This window comes from Dipteris shenzhenensis, chromosome 28 (assembly GCF_047967505.1).
Source record: "Dipteris shenzhenensis isolate YYH24624 ecotype China chromosome 28, Dip_SZ_1.0, whole genome shotgun sequence".
Taxonomy (NCBI): domain Eukaryota; kingdom Viridiplantae; phylum Streptophyta; class Polypodiopsida; order Gleicheniales; family Dipteridaceae; genus Dipteris; species Dipteris shenzhenensis.
The window spans coordinates 10809762-10829798 of record NC_141623.1 but is presented as its reverse complement, the minus strand read 5'-3'; the positions used below and the strand labels follow the sequence as shown (position 1 = coordinate 10829798).

At 40.4% G+C, this 20037-nt stretch overlaps 1 protein-coding gene and 1 pseudogene across 2 annotated transcripts in view; one reads left to right on the top strand and one right to left on the bottom strand.

Moving 5' to 3' along the window:
• Positions 1 to 13592, top strand: part of LOC147883164 (uncharacterized) — a 136958-nt gene extending 123366 nt beyond the window's left edge. For both annotated transcript variants that reach the window (XM_087400060.1, XM_087400059.1), the window contains one exon: positions 13537 to 13592. In XM_087400060.1, the coding sequence (XP_087256186.1) occupies positions 13537 to 13543 (7 nt within the window). In that variant the 3' untranslated portion in view covers positions 13544 to 13592. The remainder of the gene's footprint in view (positions 1 to 13536) is intronic.
• Positions 13593 to 17975: 4383 nt separating this feature from the next.
• LOC147883163 (uncharacterized) lies at positions 17976 to 19065 on the bottom strand (annotated as a pseudogene).
• Between the last annotated feature and the right edge of the window lie 972 nt (positions 19066 to 20037).

The window sequence follows — 20037 nt, the reverse complement described above, 5'->3', positions numbered from 1 at the left end:
TGTATGGTGCATGTAAGTTTCTTATCTCTTGATGTAATTAAGTAATTATTTGTGGCAATATATGCTATAAAATAGGTGCATCTTCATTGTTTTAATGATGCTCTTTTACAGTACAAAAAGTACAGTGCATTATGGTCATATGGACGACATTTTCGCATAGAACGCATCGATTCAAAGAGAGTCACGTATGATTGTGGAGTCATGGCTAACTTCACACAAGATAGCCGAGCAAGTGCTTCGGATACCAATCTTCTCTCCTCACAGTTGGATTATTGTGGAACCATACGCGACATCTATGAAATTGATTTCAGACGATTTACTATTTTCATTCTTGATGTAAAATGGTTTAGAACTACTTACAACGGTCCCCATGCAACTGTGAGAAAAGATGGTAGCGGTCTCTTTGCAATAGACTCCACCAAACATTGGACCGATGAAAGTGATACTTTTGTTCTTCTCGAGCACTGTGAGCAGGTGCATACTAATGATTTAATTAGTCGAAGCTTTCGTTTTTTAAGTCCATTGATATATATATAATTGACGACATTTGGCACGTGATTTTTCATCTTCAATATAGGTGGTTTTTCATCCGGATCGTTCTGATCCAAGATGGTGGTACGTGATCCAAGTTGCACCACGAAGTAAGCAGATTTTTGAAGATCGAGATGTGGATATGGAGATGCCACTACCAAATCCGGATCCAATTGATGAATCTAGCGAAGAAGATGTAGATCACCATATGAGGCAAGAGGAAGATGCGCATAATGACATCGCACGGGAGGAGGATGGAGATCACGATATTGACGAGGAAGACAACAATCGTCAAGATCAATCACCACACTTAAGCTTAATTGAAGAAGATGATCAAATACTTTTAGGTGAACGTACGATGCTAGAGTACGATGATGATATAGGAGATCAACTCGGTATAGAGTTGGAGATAGACTTGCTTGGCGCCTTAGACTTGGCTCAAGATGAAACAGTTGATGTAAATGCTCTTATTTAATTTGATTTTTCTCATCTCAAACTTGGACATGAATATATGAGCTTCAAAGGCTTGATGTACATGCTCTCATTTTTTAATTCTCTATGAGCTCAAACATGTATGAAAATTTAAAAAATTTTGTCATTGGAAGAAAATAAATTTTAAGGCTTAAAAAAAAAAAAAACCTCTCTGTAAAACGTCGCTATAATTTACTGTCTCAGTGTCGCTATATAGCGACCTTGAAAAGAAGCTATATAGCGACTTTTACTAACGTCGCTATATAGCGACTTTTGAAAGTCGCTATATAGCGACTTTTACTAACGTCGCTATATAGCGACGTTTAGCAAAAGTCGCTATATAGCGACGATTTACGACACTCGATTTTTATACCGACGATTAACGCTAAGCGGGCGCTAATCGTCGGTACGTAAACGTCGCAATAGGATGCGTGTGTAGTAGTGGAAGAGGTTTCCTCCTTACTTATGTAGGCTATCTTCAACTATTTGTTATAGATGCGTCCTAGATGCGTTTGTTTTCTAGTTTTGCCTACCCTCTATGTGAGTAACCTCACATTGCCCATCCCTATTCTTGTATGGGTGAGCATGGGGTAGTGTGTGTCCACCCTCAAAAAGTTGTCTCTTCTCCTAAGACCCCTAGCAAGGTCAACAAACATTCAATAAACATCCAATATTGGCAAAGATTCAATATCACGAAATCCCTTCACTCCCCACATCATTGCAAAAGCATTACCTAGAAGGTAGTGTGAAAAAGTAAAGGTTCAATTTGCAAATAGCAATTGCATGAAAGAACTAATCTCCATGAAAATTTTCCACGGATATCTATGTATATATTTACCTACCTTTGAGGAGAAGTTCTCATTGAGCTGATGGCTTCACGAAGAAAGTTATCAGTCGCTCACGTTTTCATTTCCTCACTCGAAGTCGAGCAACTCGGTATCTCATGCGAGTAAACTACTGCTAAGATTTTAGAAAGCTGACGGCTTCATGTAGACACATCCAGCAAGGCTTTCTGAAATGCCAGCGGATGGTTATTATTCGCTCAGATTTTGATTTCTGGATTCTTTTCGCACGACTGACGGAACTTTTTTGAGTGGACGATGTCGTCGTCGTTGTGTCAGAGTTCGTGGCAAACCGTCATTGACGGTTTGTCATCACTGGATTGTTCCACGTTACAACCTCGCTACCACGGTTTGTCATCATTGACGCTTCCTATGAACAGCCTCGCTACAACGTAGAGGTGCCCCCGCCGCCTCCAACCTACGCTGTGGAGTCTTACGAACGCACTGGCGAGCGACCTGGCATTTATCGTGAGCCACGTCCTGAGGACGGTCATTTCATTCGCGAAGAGTCCGTGGTAAGACTTGATCTGGGCGTTTATTTAGTGAAAACAAGGCTACTGGTAGAGAGGGTTAATATCATCTCTTTGACACTGCGATGTCTTTTGTTGATGGTGGCAGCGCGAAGTGGAGAGGGTGAAGCTTGACCCGTACGATGCGCGTGGAGTGGCAACGGAGGCATAGCTTGCAAGAGGTCCGGGCTATCCAGTGGACGAGGAGCGACGCCATGAGGAGGTTGTAGGAGCTCCAGGATATCCTGTCTACGAGCAGCGAGGAGCGTGGTAAATATCTCGTAATAGAGATCACTATATGAAAGGAGTGACCCGTTAACGTCAACTCCTTATCCATAACACAAGAATATACACGATCTTAACCATTATATGCCCTTGTGAACCCCACACCCCTCTCTTTCTCTCTCTCTCTCCCTCTCTCTCTCTCTCACACACACACACATATCCACTTCAAATTTTCTTTTAAAAAAGTCAACTTTTATAGAACATTCATAAGAAGGGCTTTTTTATTTGGACGTTTTACACTTTTTTGCAACATGCACATGAACGCTGCCTCTTGATAGCAATGCTTTTGGATGGGTGCTACCTCCTAATAGCAATGCTTTTGGATGCAAATGATAATTTAGTGCGTTGGGCTACTAAAAGGTAGTTTTAGTATGAAGGTAAAAGATTTGTAGGTTGATCTCCATAACACTCAAATGACTTTTAAAAAAAATTTAGGTGTGGAAGTTCACAAAGGAGAATCCAATTCCCCATTACAGACCTAAAATTGATAAAATTCTTGAGCCTTCTAACGTTTCTGAATTGTAAATGCCCTATGGTTAGAAATAGCAACATCAATATAGAATAGCAACATCAATATAGCCTTCAATTTATTTCTTAAAATTTGAATCACTAGATGTCAAATCATGACCCCAGAAAACAAGATTATCTCCACCCAAGATTATAATGATCTATCAATAGTGCACCCACCAAGAGCAACTAAATTATTATCAAATGTCATGAATGATTTCTTATCACTTCTCGAGGGGTCGCTAAGATATATGTAAGATAGCATGTGCGATCAATGGAAGGCGTTTTATATTTTTATGGAGTACTTACACAAAATATACATACATAAGAGGTTTTTTATTTCAAAATGTGAAAATTTTATACGTAAGGGATGCTTTAATCATCCCAAAATTTACAGAAGGGGTATATATAGGTTATAAAAATCCGTAAGTAGGGGTATTTTTCAATACCCCTTGATTGCACGTGCTATATGGAGTTTTTAGATAGTGCCCCTCCGGGTATCACTTGTGCCATAAAAAGAAACAATGTCGTCATCCATAAAAACTCATGCACAAAATTTGACACAATTTATATGGAATGGGCATGAGCTCTAAGTTGTATCACACACATGCATAGTCCCAATAAATTTGGGAGATACACATATTTTTCTTAGAAGACCTTGGCAATATGATAGGAATGTTGTACACCATGCAAAGACAAATGAGTATATGTGGAAAAGAATGGTATTAAATCCATGTGGTCTCCCTTGATGATGTATTATGAAAGAATTCTAAATTTATATTCCATTTGGTATTCTCTTGGTATTTGTGGCTGGTGAGATAAAAAATCTAACTGAATCCATCTCAACCCTACTAGAGCATATCCTTCTTCATATTCTTGTTGTTGTCACTATTTCTCTTCTTTCCAAGTCTGATGGGTGTTGGTTACTTATAGTTGTGTCATAGCTTGTTGTACTATAGGTGTTCACAAATGTAACATAGGTCCTAGGGTCATATTTCTGTGAGAGGAGTAGGCTAAAGCATCGATAGATGTTCTTGTGCACACTCAGGTGAGAAAGAAGCAATGATCACTAAGATTGAGGGAGGTTCTCACATCCATAGGAGTTCAAGGGTTGTAGGGTTTAGAGGGAGGGTAGGGTTGAGAAATTTAATGATGGTTCCATGGATTAGAAAGGGTTCAAGATTGAGAAGTGAAGAGCTAGTCTCCTTCATGTACTCATGGAGTTTAGGTTAAGTAACCAAGGGAGGAGGAGGAGAAGGAAGGAGAGGAGAAGGGTTGAGAAGGGAGGAAGAGGATGAGGAGGAGAAGGAGGAAACGGGATGAGGGAGGGGGAAGGAGGAGGAGGAGGAGGAGGAGGATAAGGGAGGAGGATGGGAGATTGCAAGGGTAGAGCATTCTATCACATGTGAATAGTGTTGAGGGAGCATTGACCTAAGGAGATGAAGCACATGAACATCAAAGTGAAGTGAACATCGAACCTCAAAGAGTGGAATCTTCTTTGCATTGAGAGATATTTATAAATTTTCCATAGTTTCCACCCTTATACAAAAGTGTAAGCCAAAAGTTTACTATACAAAAGTTAAGGAAAAAGTTTCCTACACAAAAGTGTAAGGCAAAAGTGTCCTACACAAGCATGTAAGGCAATTGAGCTACACAAAAGCATAAGGAAAAAATGTCCTACACAAAAGTGTAAGGCAAGTGGCCTACACACACAATGCTCTCATAGACTATAGTTGTTGTAGACACTGGACTGCACTTCTAGCCCTTGTTGCCACAGGGTTAACAACTCCCCTAGACCGATTTGATTACCCATCCTCCGGTTATGTGCAGACGATGTTGTGATGTGGTTGTCTTTACCCAATGAGTATGGTAACGATGGCGATGGTGATAGAGCGAGCTTCTTGTCGATCTTTTCCTTGTAATCCACGAACACCGTAGATTGATTGCTCAGGTTTTAAGAAACCAGTGTCACCCATTTCTTCAAACAAGCACACATAACGCCCTTGAAGAGATATGGCCCTTTGAAAGAGGTGACTTGTTGTTTGAACATCTATTTGTTGATTTGGATTGAAGCTGAGGTTGGGCAAATGGTCATCAATGGTGAGGGACACCTCCAGGATGACTGCTAAGACTTCACTATATCTTGCACTTTCCTTGAGTGCTTTGTCATAACTGCTTTGCATAATTGAGGCATGTCTATCTAAGGATCTGATGAGTGTTTCCTGGCTTGTCCATTCGATTTTAGAGTTTCTATTGATTAACATCCAATTGCGAGGAGTATTTGCATTATTTGCATCATGATGACTGGCATCCCATCGGTAGTGACGGGGCACCACATCAAATGTGGGATGCGTGCGAAAGGAAGATGGAGCTTGTATGTATTCAAGGAGGTACTTTTCATTGAGCAGCTTTGGTCTGCACCAAGTAGGCTATGGCTCCAATTTCATGCTGATGTCTAGGGTAATTTGTGCTTGGATGATACTCATTGAAATTCTGGAGAGGTCCCATCCTCCTCTTGACTGCATGTTTGGGCATTGCCTCCAAAAATCACCATGCATGTTTGGGCATTGCCTCCAAAAATCACCAATGGGATTACTGGGCATGGGAATCCTATTTGTATCTTGTTGCAACTCCCTTGTCGGTGTGCGAATTGGATTATCCAATTCTTGAAGCTCATTGATGGAATCATTAATGGTGTTTTCTATTGAAAACTCAAGGGAGATTGGAGGAACATGTGGTCTTGGGGGAGAGGAAGAGGTTACAGGGGAAAAGATTAAAGTTGAAGCAAGTAGTGAATTTGAGAAGGTAGAAGTAGGGTTGTTGGTGGAAAGTGGAGGGGGAGCAGGGCAAATTGATTTAGCAACTTGATAATCCTCAAGGGATGGATTGTCAAGTGTTGGAAAAAAGTTAAGTGTAACTAGATGATAGGAGTTAGATTCTTAGATTAGGTGATAGTGTCGAGAGGCATGGGCAAAGAGGCATGGAAAGGAATATGGGTTAGCATGGATTTTTGGAAAGGTATGGAGGATAGTACTAGAGTTAGGGAGAGATGTGAGTAGATCAGAATAGAGAGTGGCAAGATAGGGGAGATTAGATTGAAGGTAGACCATATATTCCTCTGGTAGATCCTTGTTGCTTCTGGTAGGCATTGATAGCTCTAATTTTGGAACTTTTTGGGAGTTATATCCCATGGAAGTTGCCGGTGATTGTTGCAGTAAAGGTAGGAGTCCTGCTACTACCCGAAGAGGGGGGCTTCCCATCAAGCATTTATATAGTAGTATTGCATCAGCCTTTAACCGTATGAGATTTGCATGCACTGAGAGACAGAACACATTCCTCTAGTCTTCATCCATATGTTGGCATAGATCTCGGAGAGTCTTTGTGCTTAGTGTTCTGGTCCAATCAAGACCAGATACTATAGTGCAAAAATGGGCCCATATGAGGTGCAAATAGACGTGTGTTATGGGTGTCTAAATGGTGTGGAATTGGCTGGAAAAATTTCTCGTAGTTCAATGGTTCCATGTGTAAATTTTTTGTTCAATCTGGTTCCAATTCGTGTCCCAAACGGGTGACTTACGAGGGGTTAAATTAGGTGTAAAAATGGTCCTTTTTTGTGGGGGATCATCTTCTTACACACGATGGACCTTATATTAATCAAAGTTTGAGCCACTGGGGATCATCTTCTTCTTCTTCCTTTTCACCTGGTGGAGGTTTGGTGTGCCATCCAAATAATCAGGAGCCATTTTAAACCATCGCCTTAATTAATTAAGATCTGAGGAAGGTGCCATCCAAATTGAATCATGATCATATGAATTGTAGGCCATCATGGTGGGCACTGCTAATTAACTGCTAGCAGCCCAGTGAAATTTTAGGTGCCACCCTAGATGCTACCTTGCCTGATGGCAATGACAATTAATTATGATGTGGCTGGTAATCATGAAGTAGACATCACCGTCTCAATAATTAACTGGTAATTATTTGTGGTAATTAACTGCACTTTACAAAGAATGCAAGCTCGGTACTGGTAATTAATTATACTCTACTGATCATGCAAGCCTCTGGTGGTGTTAATGGTAGTAGTTACCATAGATGTAAATCATGAAGCCTAATCACCTATAGTCACTCATTACCATGCAAATTAGTACTGCTGCCTTAAATTAATCAAAACATGGGCCAACCATCACGGTGGCTGTCACCTTGACAATTCCTTATAGTCATGCAACAAACTTAAGCCTCCGCTATTCCATTCCCTTCACTGGTTTTTCTTCTATCCCTCTCAACTATTTCTTTATCCCTTGCACTTGAACTACAAACTTAAGCCTCTGCTATTCCATTTCCTTCATTGTTTTGTCTTCTATCCTCTCGACCATTTCTTTCTCCCTTCCACTCTTTGTGTAACTTCTATACCCTCTCATAATGGATTCCCTTGGACACAATTAGCTCCAAAATATGTTTTCATAGTTTGAAAGCTCGTCACATGATCTTTCCTCCCCCCCTTGCATAGTCTCGGAGCTCCTCATGCAACATTTCCTCCCCCTCTACAACACAGTGTGAGAAACACTTATTTCATTAATTTTGGACTTGTCAATATACAAATTCATTTTAATAGATACTTTTGGACTAGTTTATGGATAAAATTTAAGGAAAAACTCACTCTTCAAAACACAGATAAAAACATAAAAACAAGGAATTTTTAAGAGTGTTTTGAAGGAAATAAAATGAAAATTATAAAAACGTAACAAAGATAAGCTACACCAAAAGATAAGAAACAGTAGCAAATAAAACTAAAATTATGAAAATTAACATAACTTCTTACATAGACTGGTGCACGGTCCTAAATCATTTTTGTACTTCAATTTTTATTGAAAAAATCTACTTTATGAAAATATCCTTTCAAAACCAAAAGATGACACCACCCTTTTCAAATAAAGAGTTTATTTACTTACACTATCATATTGTATTAATAATGCAAAAAATAAGAAATGTAATTCTTACATGACTCTATATTGTAGAAATCCTAGTATAATTTTTCATTTTAAAGAATCTTCATTTAAAAGTTTAACTTTTTCTTAACTTATTAATAACTTTAATAAATAAAAATCATTTAAATCCATGGATAAACTGTGTGTGTGTGTGTGTGTGTATGTGTGCGTGTGTGTGTGTGTGTGTGTGTGTGTATGTGTGTGTGTGTGTGTGTGTGTGTGTGTGCATATGTACGTACGTACATATGTACAAATATATATATAAGGTCCATGCATTAGATTAATTTAGCATGAGAGTCCTCTAAAATCTCCAAGACTTAATGACGGTGTTAATAAACACCTTTCAGAGTTTTGGAACTCTAAAATCTCCAAGAGTTGATAATGGTGCCAATAAACACCATTCAGAGTTTCAAAAAGCAAAACTGGTATAATCTCAAAGAACTTTATAATGGTGCCAATAAACACGATGGTTAAACTTGCCACGAACCCCATTTTTCACTAAGTGTTATGCACAATCGCCAAAAAACATGCTCTAAGGTGTGTTATTCAAACATACACATACCTGATGGGCATGATACTTTGCATGTGTATATATATAACCTATTTTGAGCTATCTGCAAAGTATCATGCCCATCAAATATGCTCTGGATGGTCAAAGTCACCTCAAATTCCATTTTTCACCAAGTGTTATGCACAACCGTAAACAAATAGTATCTAAGGTGTGTCATTCGAATGCGCTCATACCAAATGGTCATGATACTTTGCTTGTACACATGTCAATACAACTTGTGTTGAGGCATGTGAAAAATATCATGTCCATCGAATATTCTTTGGATGGTCAAACGCGCGACAAATACCTTTTTTCACGAAGTGTTATGCACAACTACCAAGAAATAGTACCTAAGGTGTATTATTCAAATGTGCTCATACCCAAAGGGTACGATGCTTTGCACAAGTATAAATAAAACTTATTTTGAGGTGCGTGCAAAATTTCTTGCTCATCGGATATGCAGATGGTTAAACACACCACAAACCCCATTTTTTACCAAGTGTTATGCACAACTACCAATTAAGAATAGTATTTGAGGTGTATTATTCAAATGCTCTCATACCCGATGGGTACAATACTTTTCACGTGCATCAATAAAATCTATTTTGAGTTTTGTGCAAAGTAATATGCCCATTGGATATGCTTTGGATGGTCAAAGTCATCACAAATCGCCTTTTTCATCAAGTGTTATCCACAATCGCAAAAAAATAGAGTTTAAGGCATGTTATTCGAATGCGGACATACTGGATGGACATGATACTTTGCATTCATGTCAATCCAACCTATTTTGAGCTCTTTGCAAAGTATCTTGCCCATTGAATATGCTTTGGATGGTCAAACGCACCACAAACTCCATTTTTTGCTGTGTCATGCACAACCGTCAAAAAACATGCTTTGAGGTATGTTATTTGAATGCGCACATATCTGATGGCCATGATACTTTGAAATTTCATCAATACAACCTATTTTGAGTTGTGTACAAATTATCATGCCCATCATATATGCTCTAGATAGTCAAAGCCACCACAAATCCCATTTTCCATCAAGTATTATGCACAACCGTCAAAAAATAGTATTTGAGGTGTGTTATTCGAACACGCACATATCCAATTGGTATAATACTATTGATACAAGTCAATTCAATATATTTTGAGGATTGTGCAATGTATCGTGTCCATCAAATATGATTTAGATGGTCAACCTCGCCACAAACCTCATTTTTCACCAAGTGTTAAGCACAACCTTAAAAAACACACGCTTTGAGGTGTGTTATTCAATTGCGCACATACCCAATGGGCATGATACTTTGAAAGTTCATGAATACGTGTCACAAACTCCATTTTTCACCAAGTGTTATGCACAAGCACCAAAAATAGTATCTGAGGTATATTATTCGCTCTCATACTCGATGGGCACGATGCTTTGCAAACATGCTAATATAACCTAATTAGAGATGCATGAAAAATATCGTATCCATCAGATATGCTTTGGATCGTAAAATGCACCACAATTTATTTATCACTAAGTGTTATGCACAATTGCCAAAGAATAGTATCTGAGGTGTGTTATTCAAATGCCCTCATACTTGATGGGCATGATACTTTGCACACATGTCAATACAACCTATTTTGAGATGCGTGCAAAGTATTGTGTCCATCCGATATGCTTTGGATAGTCAAAGTCAGCACAAACCCACTTTTTCATCAAGTATTATGCACAACCACCAAAAAATAGTATTTGAGGTGTGTTATTTAATTGTGCACATACCGGATGGGCACGATATCTTTCAATCATGTCAATTTAACCTTTTTTGAGTCTTGTGCCAAGCATCATCAGCATATATGCTTTGGATGGTCAAACTCACCACACAAATCATATTTTTCACTGAACGTCATACACAACGACCCAAAAACACACTCTGGATGTGTTATTCAAACGTGCACACACCCGATGGGTATGATACTTTGCACGTGTGTCAATCCAACCTATGTTGATCTGTGTGCAAAGTATCATGCCCATTAGATATGGTCTCGATGGTCGAAGTCACCAGAAACCCCGTTTTTCACCAAGTGTTATCCACAACTGCCATAAAATGTATATGAGGTGTGTCATGTGAATGCACTCATACCCGATGGGAATTATACTTTGCACACACATCAATACAATCTATGTTGAGTCACGTTCAAAATATTGTGCCCATAAAATTTACTTTCGATGGACAAACGTGCCACAAACTCCATTTTTCACCAAGTGTCATGCACAAACGCCAAAAAATAGTATCTGAGGTGTATTATTCAAATGCTCTCATACCTAATGGGTCTTACTCTTTGCACACGTATTAATATAATACAATTAGAGACGCATGAAAAATATCATGTCCGTTGGATATGCCTTGGATGGTCAAACACGCCACAAACTCCATTTTTCATCAAGTGTTATGCACAATTGCCAAAGAATAGTATGTGGTTCGTTGGATATGCCTTGGATGGTCAAACACACCACAAACTCCATTTTTCATCAAGTGTTATGCACAATTGCCAAAGAATAGTATGTGAGGTATGTATTCAAATGCACTCATACCCGATAGACACGATACTTTGCACACACGTCAATCCAACCTATGTTGAGGTGTGTGCAAGTATCATGCCCATATGATATGCTTTGGATGGTCAAAGCTAGCACAAACCTAATTTTTCATCAAGTATTATGCACAACCGTCAAAAAATAGTATTTGAGGTGTGTTATTCAAGTGTGCACATACCGGATCGACATGATACCTTGCACTCATGTCAATTTCACCTTTTTTGAGTCCTGTGCCAAGTATCGTGCCCATTGGATATGCTTTGGATGGTCAAACTCGCTATACAAACCCTATTTTTCATTAAGTGTCATGCACAACTACCATCAAAAAACACGATCTGAGGTGTGTTATTCGAGTGCGCACATACCTGATGGACATGATACTATGTGTAGGCATAAATCCTTCATATTTTGATGCATATAAAAATTATCATGCCCATAGGATATTCTTTGGATGGTCAATGTTGCCACACAAACCCCGTTTTTCACCAATTAGTAATATGCACAATTGCCAAAAGAAACTATCTGAGATGTGTCATAAGAATGCGCTCATACTCAATGGACATGATACTTTACACATGTGAATCTAACCTATGTTGAGGTGCATGTAAATTATCATACCCATTGCATATGCTTTGGATGGTCAAACTCGCCACAAACACTGTTTTTCACCAAGTGTTATGAGAATCTAAGGTGTGTCATTCGAATGTGCTCATACTTGATGGGCACCATACTTTACACATGTTTTCTATAAGTTGGGATTTGAAAATTCTAACCATATATATGACTCTATATGGCTTATGCTGATCGATTTGAGTACTTGCAGGGCTAAATTTGGACCTCATATGATAAAGTTATGTTAATTTTTGGGCTAATTTATCAAATTTCAAGTTTGAAATATTAGCTAAACTAGAAGGGGAAAGGGGGGGGGAGGAGGGAAAAGGAGAAAGGTGGGATGGGAAGGGGGGGGAGGGGAAAGGGTGGAAAGGGGGAAGGGGGGAGGGGAATGGGGGGATGGGGGGAGCGGAAGCAGGAATAGGGGAAAGGGGGGAATGGAGGAAAGGGGGAAATGGGGAATGGGGGGGAGGGGAAGGAGGGGAAGGGGAGAAAGGGGGAATGGGGGGAGGGGAAGGGGGGAATGGAAAAGGGGGGAAGGGGGAGGGAAGTTTGAATTCTAGAGTGGGAAGTTTGAATTCCTTGAGGGAAGTATATTGACTCTCACCTCTCCCTCTCCCTTTTCAATCACAGAGGAATGAAGGTAAGGGAAGAGCGAGGGAAGGAGAGAGAGAGAGAGAGAGAGAGAGAGAGAGAGAGAGAGGCTGTGGCAACATAGAGTCGATGATTTTTTTTTTAAAAAAAACTTTTTTTTGTTTTTTTTTTTGGTGTCGCCGATGTGCTGCCGCGGTAGCGCAATCTCTTGGGCACACTATATAAGAAAGGGAGGGAGAGAGGAGATGAAAAGGAGGAGAGAGAGAGAGAGAGAGAGAGAGAGAGAGAGAGAGAGAGAGAGAGAGAGAGAGAGAGAGAGAGAGGGAGGGAGAGACGGGGGGAGAAAGATGGAGGGAGAGAAGGGAGGAGAAAGGAGAGGGAGAGGGGGAGGGAAAGGATAAGGGGAAGGGGGGGGAGGAAGATGGAAGGAGAGAAGGGAGGAGAAAGGAGAGGGAGAGGGAGAGAGGGAGGGGAAGGGGAAGGGGAAGGGGAAGGGGTGTGCAACATGAGAGAGAGGGAGAGGGAGAGGGAGAGAGAGAGGGAGAGGGAGAGGGAGAGGGAGAGAGAGGGGAACTAAGAGGGAGGGGTGGCTTGCAGCATTTGAGACTCCGAAAGAGTGCCATGAGACATTGAAGTGGGTTCTAGATAGAACAGGAATCCCATCGACGATTTGAAGACAAGAGGAAAGGCAAACATTGACAGTTGATGGCCATGGAACCTTTCAAGTTGAACGGCATCTTGCTGGTGATTTGAAAACCCTCAAGTGCTTGCATGGTTGTGATACACGGGCAAATGCAATGAACACATGCCTTTATTGCATGTGTTCTCGCAACGCAAGCAAAAGGTTGGCTTACAATGGGAGAATGGCATTCTATCTTGCAGCCAAATGCAAGCTCCCAATCATGACAAGAAGGATCCAAAGTGGTATCCCATCTTGCCCATCCCACTTGAGAGAGTACACATATGTACTTTACATGCAGAACTGTGCATACTTGATAAGTTGTTGTATTTGCATCTTGTTTATGCTTGGAATTTAATTCCACAAAAAGTATCTACACGGTGCATTGCAGAAGCTGAGAAGTTGCTGTCAGGGATGGGATTCCATGGAGGACATGTCAAACTTAAGGAGGGTAAGAAAATGTCTGGGGCAACACAAAATCTTCCTGCAAAAGTGTCCATGGGTGGAGGGAAGGCAAGGAGATTCCTATCGAACCACAATCTCGACAAAGACAAACATATGTTGTCTCAAAGTAGTTTGGGTTGGCAATAATAGAAAGCCTTGTGTGAATGCACGACCAATAAGGCTTCTCATCCTCAAGGAGCAACTTTGACAGCTAAAGTATGGAGAAAGGTAGATGCATTGATAAAATTGCTTTGCCAGGTCCAAATCGATGAGATGTATTATGAAATGTTTAGGATGGCTGTGAAAGAGTCTATGCAATTAATGGTGAAAGCATGGGGGGAGTCGCACATTACCACACATTACCGATTACATGGTAATCTTGGCACCATTGTAATATTTAGCACTTGCTTTATAAATTGTTTTTGTTGCTGAAATGATTCTCATCATGTTTGCAGCACCATGGTTTGTACAAAATTGGGGTCCTTTGTCCATTTGGAATACACAAGGCATGGAGAAGTCGTACTATAGAGCCAAGGCAGCCTACTTCAAGAACTCAAGGCATGGTGGTGGTGTCACTCATAGCAATGCATTGCATGAGATGTTCGACTGGTTTTTTAGATGTTTACTAGGAAGGATTTTGAAGTCTGAAAAGGCAAAGGCATCAGAACTTGCAAAAGTAGTTCAAATTGTATCAAAGAATAGAAGGCATAGTGCTTGGAAAGCATCCATAGGGAGTCGAGGAGTTGCATGTTGGTTGCAAGCTAGAGTGAGAGAAGGGAGCAGATGGGTCCAACCACCAACAGAAGCTATGGTGTAATTGTATACAAATATTAAATAAATATATTGCTTATTTTGACCACAATTTGTGTACTCTCTTTAATATCTTGCTTATTTTGACCACAATTTTTATACTCACACGACATTGGGGAAAGTGGGGACATGGTGAAGGAGGGGGGAGAGAAGGGAGGGGCATGGGGTGGGGCAAGGGGAGGGGTGGAGTGGTAGCAAGGGTGGGGGGAGGGGGGGATGGGGGGTATGGGGGAGGGCGATGGGTGTGGGTAGGGCAAGTAGGGGGAGGGCAATGGGGGGGGAGGGCGACGAGGGTGGGGGGGTTGGAGGGGTTAGGGCAAGGGCAGGGGGCACGATGAAACCCTAAACGTAATTAAAAGGGATGTCAAAACATGATGGGCCTATATAAAATGTTAAAAAAGCCCTAACTCTCATTATTCAATGGGGCAAGAGTGAAGAACACTGCTAGACCCACTTGATGCTGCCTCCGCCCTTCCTCCTCTAGCTCCACCACCTCCATGGCATCTGTGCACACGAACCTAACTGGGTCCGGTGGCACCTCCCTCGACTCTCGTGAGCCCTGCCCCAACTCTCCTAAGCATTAGCCTTTCCCTCAGCCTTCCCCCTAGCCTTCCCCTCAACATGAGCCCCAAGAGCATGAGCCTTCCCCCCAGCCTTCCCCTCAACCTTCCCCTCAGCCTTAGCCCTCCCCTCAGCCTCAGCCGCAACCTCAACTCACCCTCAGCCTTTCCCTCAGCCTCAACCTCATCATGACCCCCAGCCTTTTCCTCATCCTTCCCCTCCCCATGAGAGCCCTCTCCCAATCAAACAAAATGTGTTTGATAACCTCTCGAACATAGAGAGGCTTCTTGAGGGCCAACAGACTGCCAAGAAGAGCACCATCTTCCCTCTCCTAGTGATACAGCCCATCGCAGAGATGATCTTGTTCCCATGAGGAGGGTAAAGCAGACGCCGAGGAAGCCCCATCCCAAAGAAGGTCAAAGCTCAAGACGTCAGTGAGAGGAGAACTCGGAGGAGGATCAATGCCGACAAGAGCAATGGAAGAAGTTCAAGGCAGACAGGGGGCCGTGGGCTGGTGTTCGGGTCCCTGTAAGGCCCCCACCAAGAGTCAGGAAGTCATACAGAGCAAAGCCAAGAGTGTGGGCCCTAAGGGAGATCAGGCAAATGCAGAAGACCACCGACAACTTGATCCCGCCTGCTTTATCATTATTTGTGCTCCTTTAAGGTACTTATCAAGCTCATGATGTAGATTTCTTTTGGCAGGACATGATGGCATACTACCAAATCTTCTTGCTAGAGTCCTGGCTCTGATACCATGTAAGAAAATAATACAACATCTGTGCTCAATAGATGACAGGATCTCGTACACAAGAGAGAAAACAGATAGTATGGAGAATCAAAAATTTGATTACTGTAGAACTAATACAATAAATGGCGCTGCCTCCCAACCATGCACTTTTGTGAAAGAAGCTTCGATGGCAAGCTGGAAAAAGTAGAGGACAAAGGCTGGATGCTAAGGAATCAAGGTTGCTGTAGCCAATGATGAAATGGGCTTCACGGGCTTGCTCTTATATAGCCACTAGTCGTAATCAGTTGGACCCAATTGGGTGACTGACCCAGTCTGCCCAAAACGGTCGACTGGGGGTGAGTCCCGAAATAGGCCACCGACCACACGATAGAACCATGTGTGGCCTCATTGGCAATGTGCTAGCTCCGTGCAGCCATCAGGCCACACATGGCCCCCATCTAATGTGCAAACCAAGACCTACCGGATAACTGAGCTACTCAAATGCCTTCTCCTCATATGGGGGGCTTACAAGTAGAGTTAGCTGGTTCCCGTGTAGTTACACGAGAGTGGAGCATTGATATCTAGCAACAAGGGCCAAGGTTGCCTATGAAGAGTACATTGCACTAGAAAGGGAGAAAAGGAACCAGTAATTTATTCACGAGACAACTTTAAGAGATTCGATAAATTGTCAAAGGCTGGCTGAGTTGGTTTCTAGATTTTTTATTTCTTACGTGACTATGTTTGAGGCAAGAGATATTACCATGACAACTGAATGCATAAATGCACTCAAATGAAAGAATGAGGGGGTGACTAATCAGATTATCATGGATGTCCTTTGGTAAGTTTTTTTAGACGTTTTCATATTTGATATAGTCTTAATAATGTTGCATCGACTGAGTTGAAGAAGTGGTTTACATAATGCAACTTCAAAAATGTTACACTCTTGTTATTTGCTTTCAATGCAAGATATGTGATTAAATTGTATTAGCATACATATTTGTCCTTAGTAGAGAATCACTAATGTATTTTTCTTCTCTTGTAGCAACCATTGGAGCCTAGTTTGTGTAGATCTTAAAGACAAGCGGTGCTTTGAAATCAACTCTCTATATGGCACCCATAAAGGATTGAATCTGTATGTTGTTTTCATCCTTTATCTTTTATTTTATTTATTAGCTTTGGACCATTGATGACTTTCAAAATATACATTGTAGGTGTCTAAAGAGACTTTTCACTGCATTGGATTTATGTCCTCCCAATGTAAATTTATTAGACACCATTCAAATTATTGATATGCCAGTGAGAGAACGATTTCCTTTTCCACAAACTTGATACATCTTTCTTCACAACCATCTCTCAATGATGATATCCTTGTGCACGCACCACAACAAGACGATCCAAATTAATGTGGGTGGAGAACACTATTCCATGCCAAGTACATGCTGGACACTTTTTTTGGAGCACAAATACCAGAGATGGTAAATATAAAGATCTTTATTGCCTCTTATATATAATGACAAGATGTCAATGAATTTTCGATACATTTGTCCCTCCTCACAGCTTCAAGAGGATAGCTACACATCCATTGATATAAATGGATATAGAACTCTTACAATTGAAAATCTACTCAAGTATGCAAATAAGGCTCCTAAAGAGAAGCAAAAAAATAAGCCCATTCATGTTGGATCTAGTTCTTCTATTAAAGAGCACGCAAAGCAAGAGCCACTAATGGTGGATGAGGAGCCGATAAAGCAGGAGCTTGTTAAAGTTGATGAGGAGAAGATTCAAGAACAACTAAAGGTGGATGAGCAGAATACACAAGTGGGCACTCACAAGAGGAACAACTGGAGGAGAAGCAGGAACACATTTATTCCGAGCATCAATTTTCTCAGCAATCTTTCTCAAACCCTCCCATAGAGCCTTCCACTGAGCTGCAGACTCCTTGAAAGTGGATATGCCATGGCATGTTTAATGCAGGCTTATGGATGTTTTTCATCTGTAGTAGAGATAGTCCATGTCATTTAACTTCTCTTGACAAATATATTCTTGTAACACAAATTTGTGACAAAATAGCAGCTATTATCCTAAGATTTTGATGTAATTGAGTGTACAAGTTTCAAATTTGTCTACAAAAAATGTGGTTTCTTTTTAATAATAGCTTGGTATACCTCATTTCATCCCAACCGCATGAACATAATTAAAGTCTTTGATATCTACAAAGCAACAAGTTTAATTAAATCTAGACTTTGTTATTAGTTTAGATTTAAAATCACTTAAAACATTACCTGATCTCATGAGCTTTGATCTATCTCAATAATTGTACTTGCAAGATCTTTACACTTTATTGTACTTTCTCTTCTTTGTACAATCTGTACATAAATACAATGCCAAAATTGTAATTGAAATAATTAAACTAAAAACAATCTTAAAAATCTACTTCACCTTCTTGTTGTTGAAAACAAATGAAAATCCTTCAGAGACACTGCCCTCTGACTCCGTTAAAATGTCATTACGTAATTGAGAGGGGGTGCAACATTGCCTGAGTGAGATGATGCTCAACACACTTCCATTCTCAGTGACTGTAATTTCAAATAAACCATTTTTTGGACTAAAAGAGTTCTCATCTTGATCCAGTGGCACAAATTCTGAACCAATCATCCTACTTCGTTTGTAGTAGAAAGAAAGTATGCAGTTTTGGATGAAATCATATATTTCACTTGGAGGGAGTTATGGAGAACCTCACAATACACATTGCTGGTAGTTGTCCTGTCCCAATCAGCATCTAAAAAGCTTGGAATGCCATCGTCTCCTTTTGATTTAAAAGTCAAGATGGTCTTGCAAACCTTCATCGGAAAATCATGAAAAAGATCTACAAATATTGTAAGTGGCATGCAAATGTTTATTTTGACTATTCTCGTGGCAATGTTTGGTCTGAAAGACTTCTGCACTTCTGAGAACAGCTTAGCTCTATATGCTTCTATTATCATGCCATGTGGAATAGGCCAATCAATTGTATTCCATGCTGGAATATCTTGTTCTTGCAATACACCATAAATATTATCCTTGTCTTAGCAATTGGTAAAAGTGGTCATAAAAATATATACCCAATTGAGCCAACTGCGCTACAGTTTGCATTGATATTGTAGCCCTCCGATGGCTCTGTGTATAACATCAAAGAATCCCAATATGCACTCCATTGGCTGCCATTCCTCATAGGATGAAGAATATATGTCTAAAACAAGCCAAGAGGCGATATCAAGATATAATCGGCCAACCCAAATTTTGGTTCAAATACGAAGTCACTCAAAATCAAAACTTACAATTGGGTCTATGTTGTGGAAGATATGTTGGATAATCTTACAAAAGAAGTTCTCGATGCATATAGACATGTTGTACCAGGATTTCATTTACAGACCTCCTCCCTTCTTTGATTCTACTTTTACTCTACCCTTCCAAGAAGCCTGGAAGACGTTAAATGATTATGGTTTCTTCCTCTTGTTAGGTTGCATTAGTACCCATGCTCCTTTTGCCAGTGCTAGTCTTTTCCACCTGCCGTCCATAGTAATAGTACTAGAAACTTCTATGCACGAGATAGAAGAGGAAGGTCGACGAGATAAACAATTACTCTTCACACCACCATCTTCATCTGCATTTTCCACAAATCATTTTTTATAGATATGTCCATAGTTTGACGCAGCCATCAAAACCTTTCAAAGACTCCAACTGTGAAATCAAAGAGACGAACAAGATTAAAAGTTAGTACATGTACTACTATTGTTGTTGCCAAAATAGAGCTCCATAATGGTGTAAATGAAAGAGTAAAATCAACTTGGAATGAGCGTACAAAGGGTGAGAAGAGCTTATTGTTATGAAATCGATAGAGTAGCAATAACACGGTGCAGGATCCTCAAAGTTTAGAGCTTTCAAAAAAGACTTGTTGAATAGAGCAAAAGACGAAATTGGTGGTTTAAAGAAAGTTGGAAGTGGGAAAGCTTCTTTAGGAGGGAATACAATTCAAAATGCATGTTTTGTCTCAAACATAATTCACAGTTGCAGTGAGACAGAGAGAAGATCTCGTAAAAATCAAAATCAGAGCTCCTCATTAATGTGGTACGCTTCTAGTAACATAAAATTCTATTTCTTTTTCTTATTTTCACCTTATTTTGTTGAAATTTCAACGTTACATTCGCCCTTTGCTCATTGTCCTAGAGACTCTTTTCCTAAATCCTAAAAGGCCCCAAAACGAGCTCCTTTTTTTCCTAATGTAACACCCATACCTACTCCTCCCATTGTATCAAAGGTCACGATACCACATGTCTTGGAGGGCTTATAGCACCTGATTGAATAGAGTGA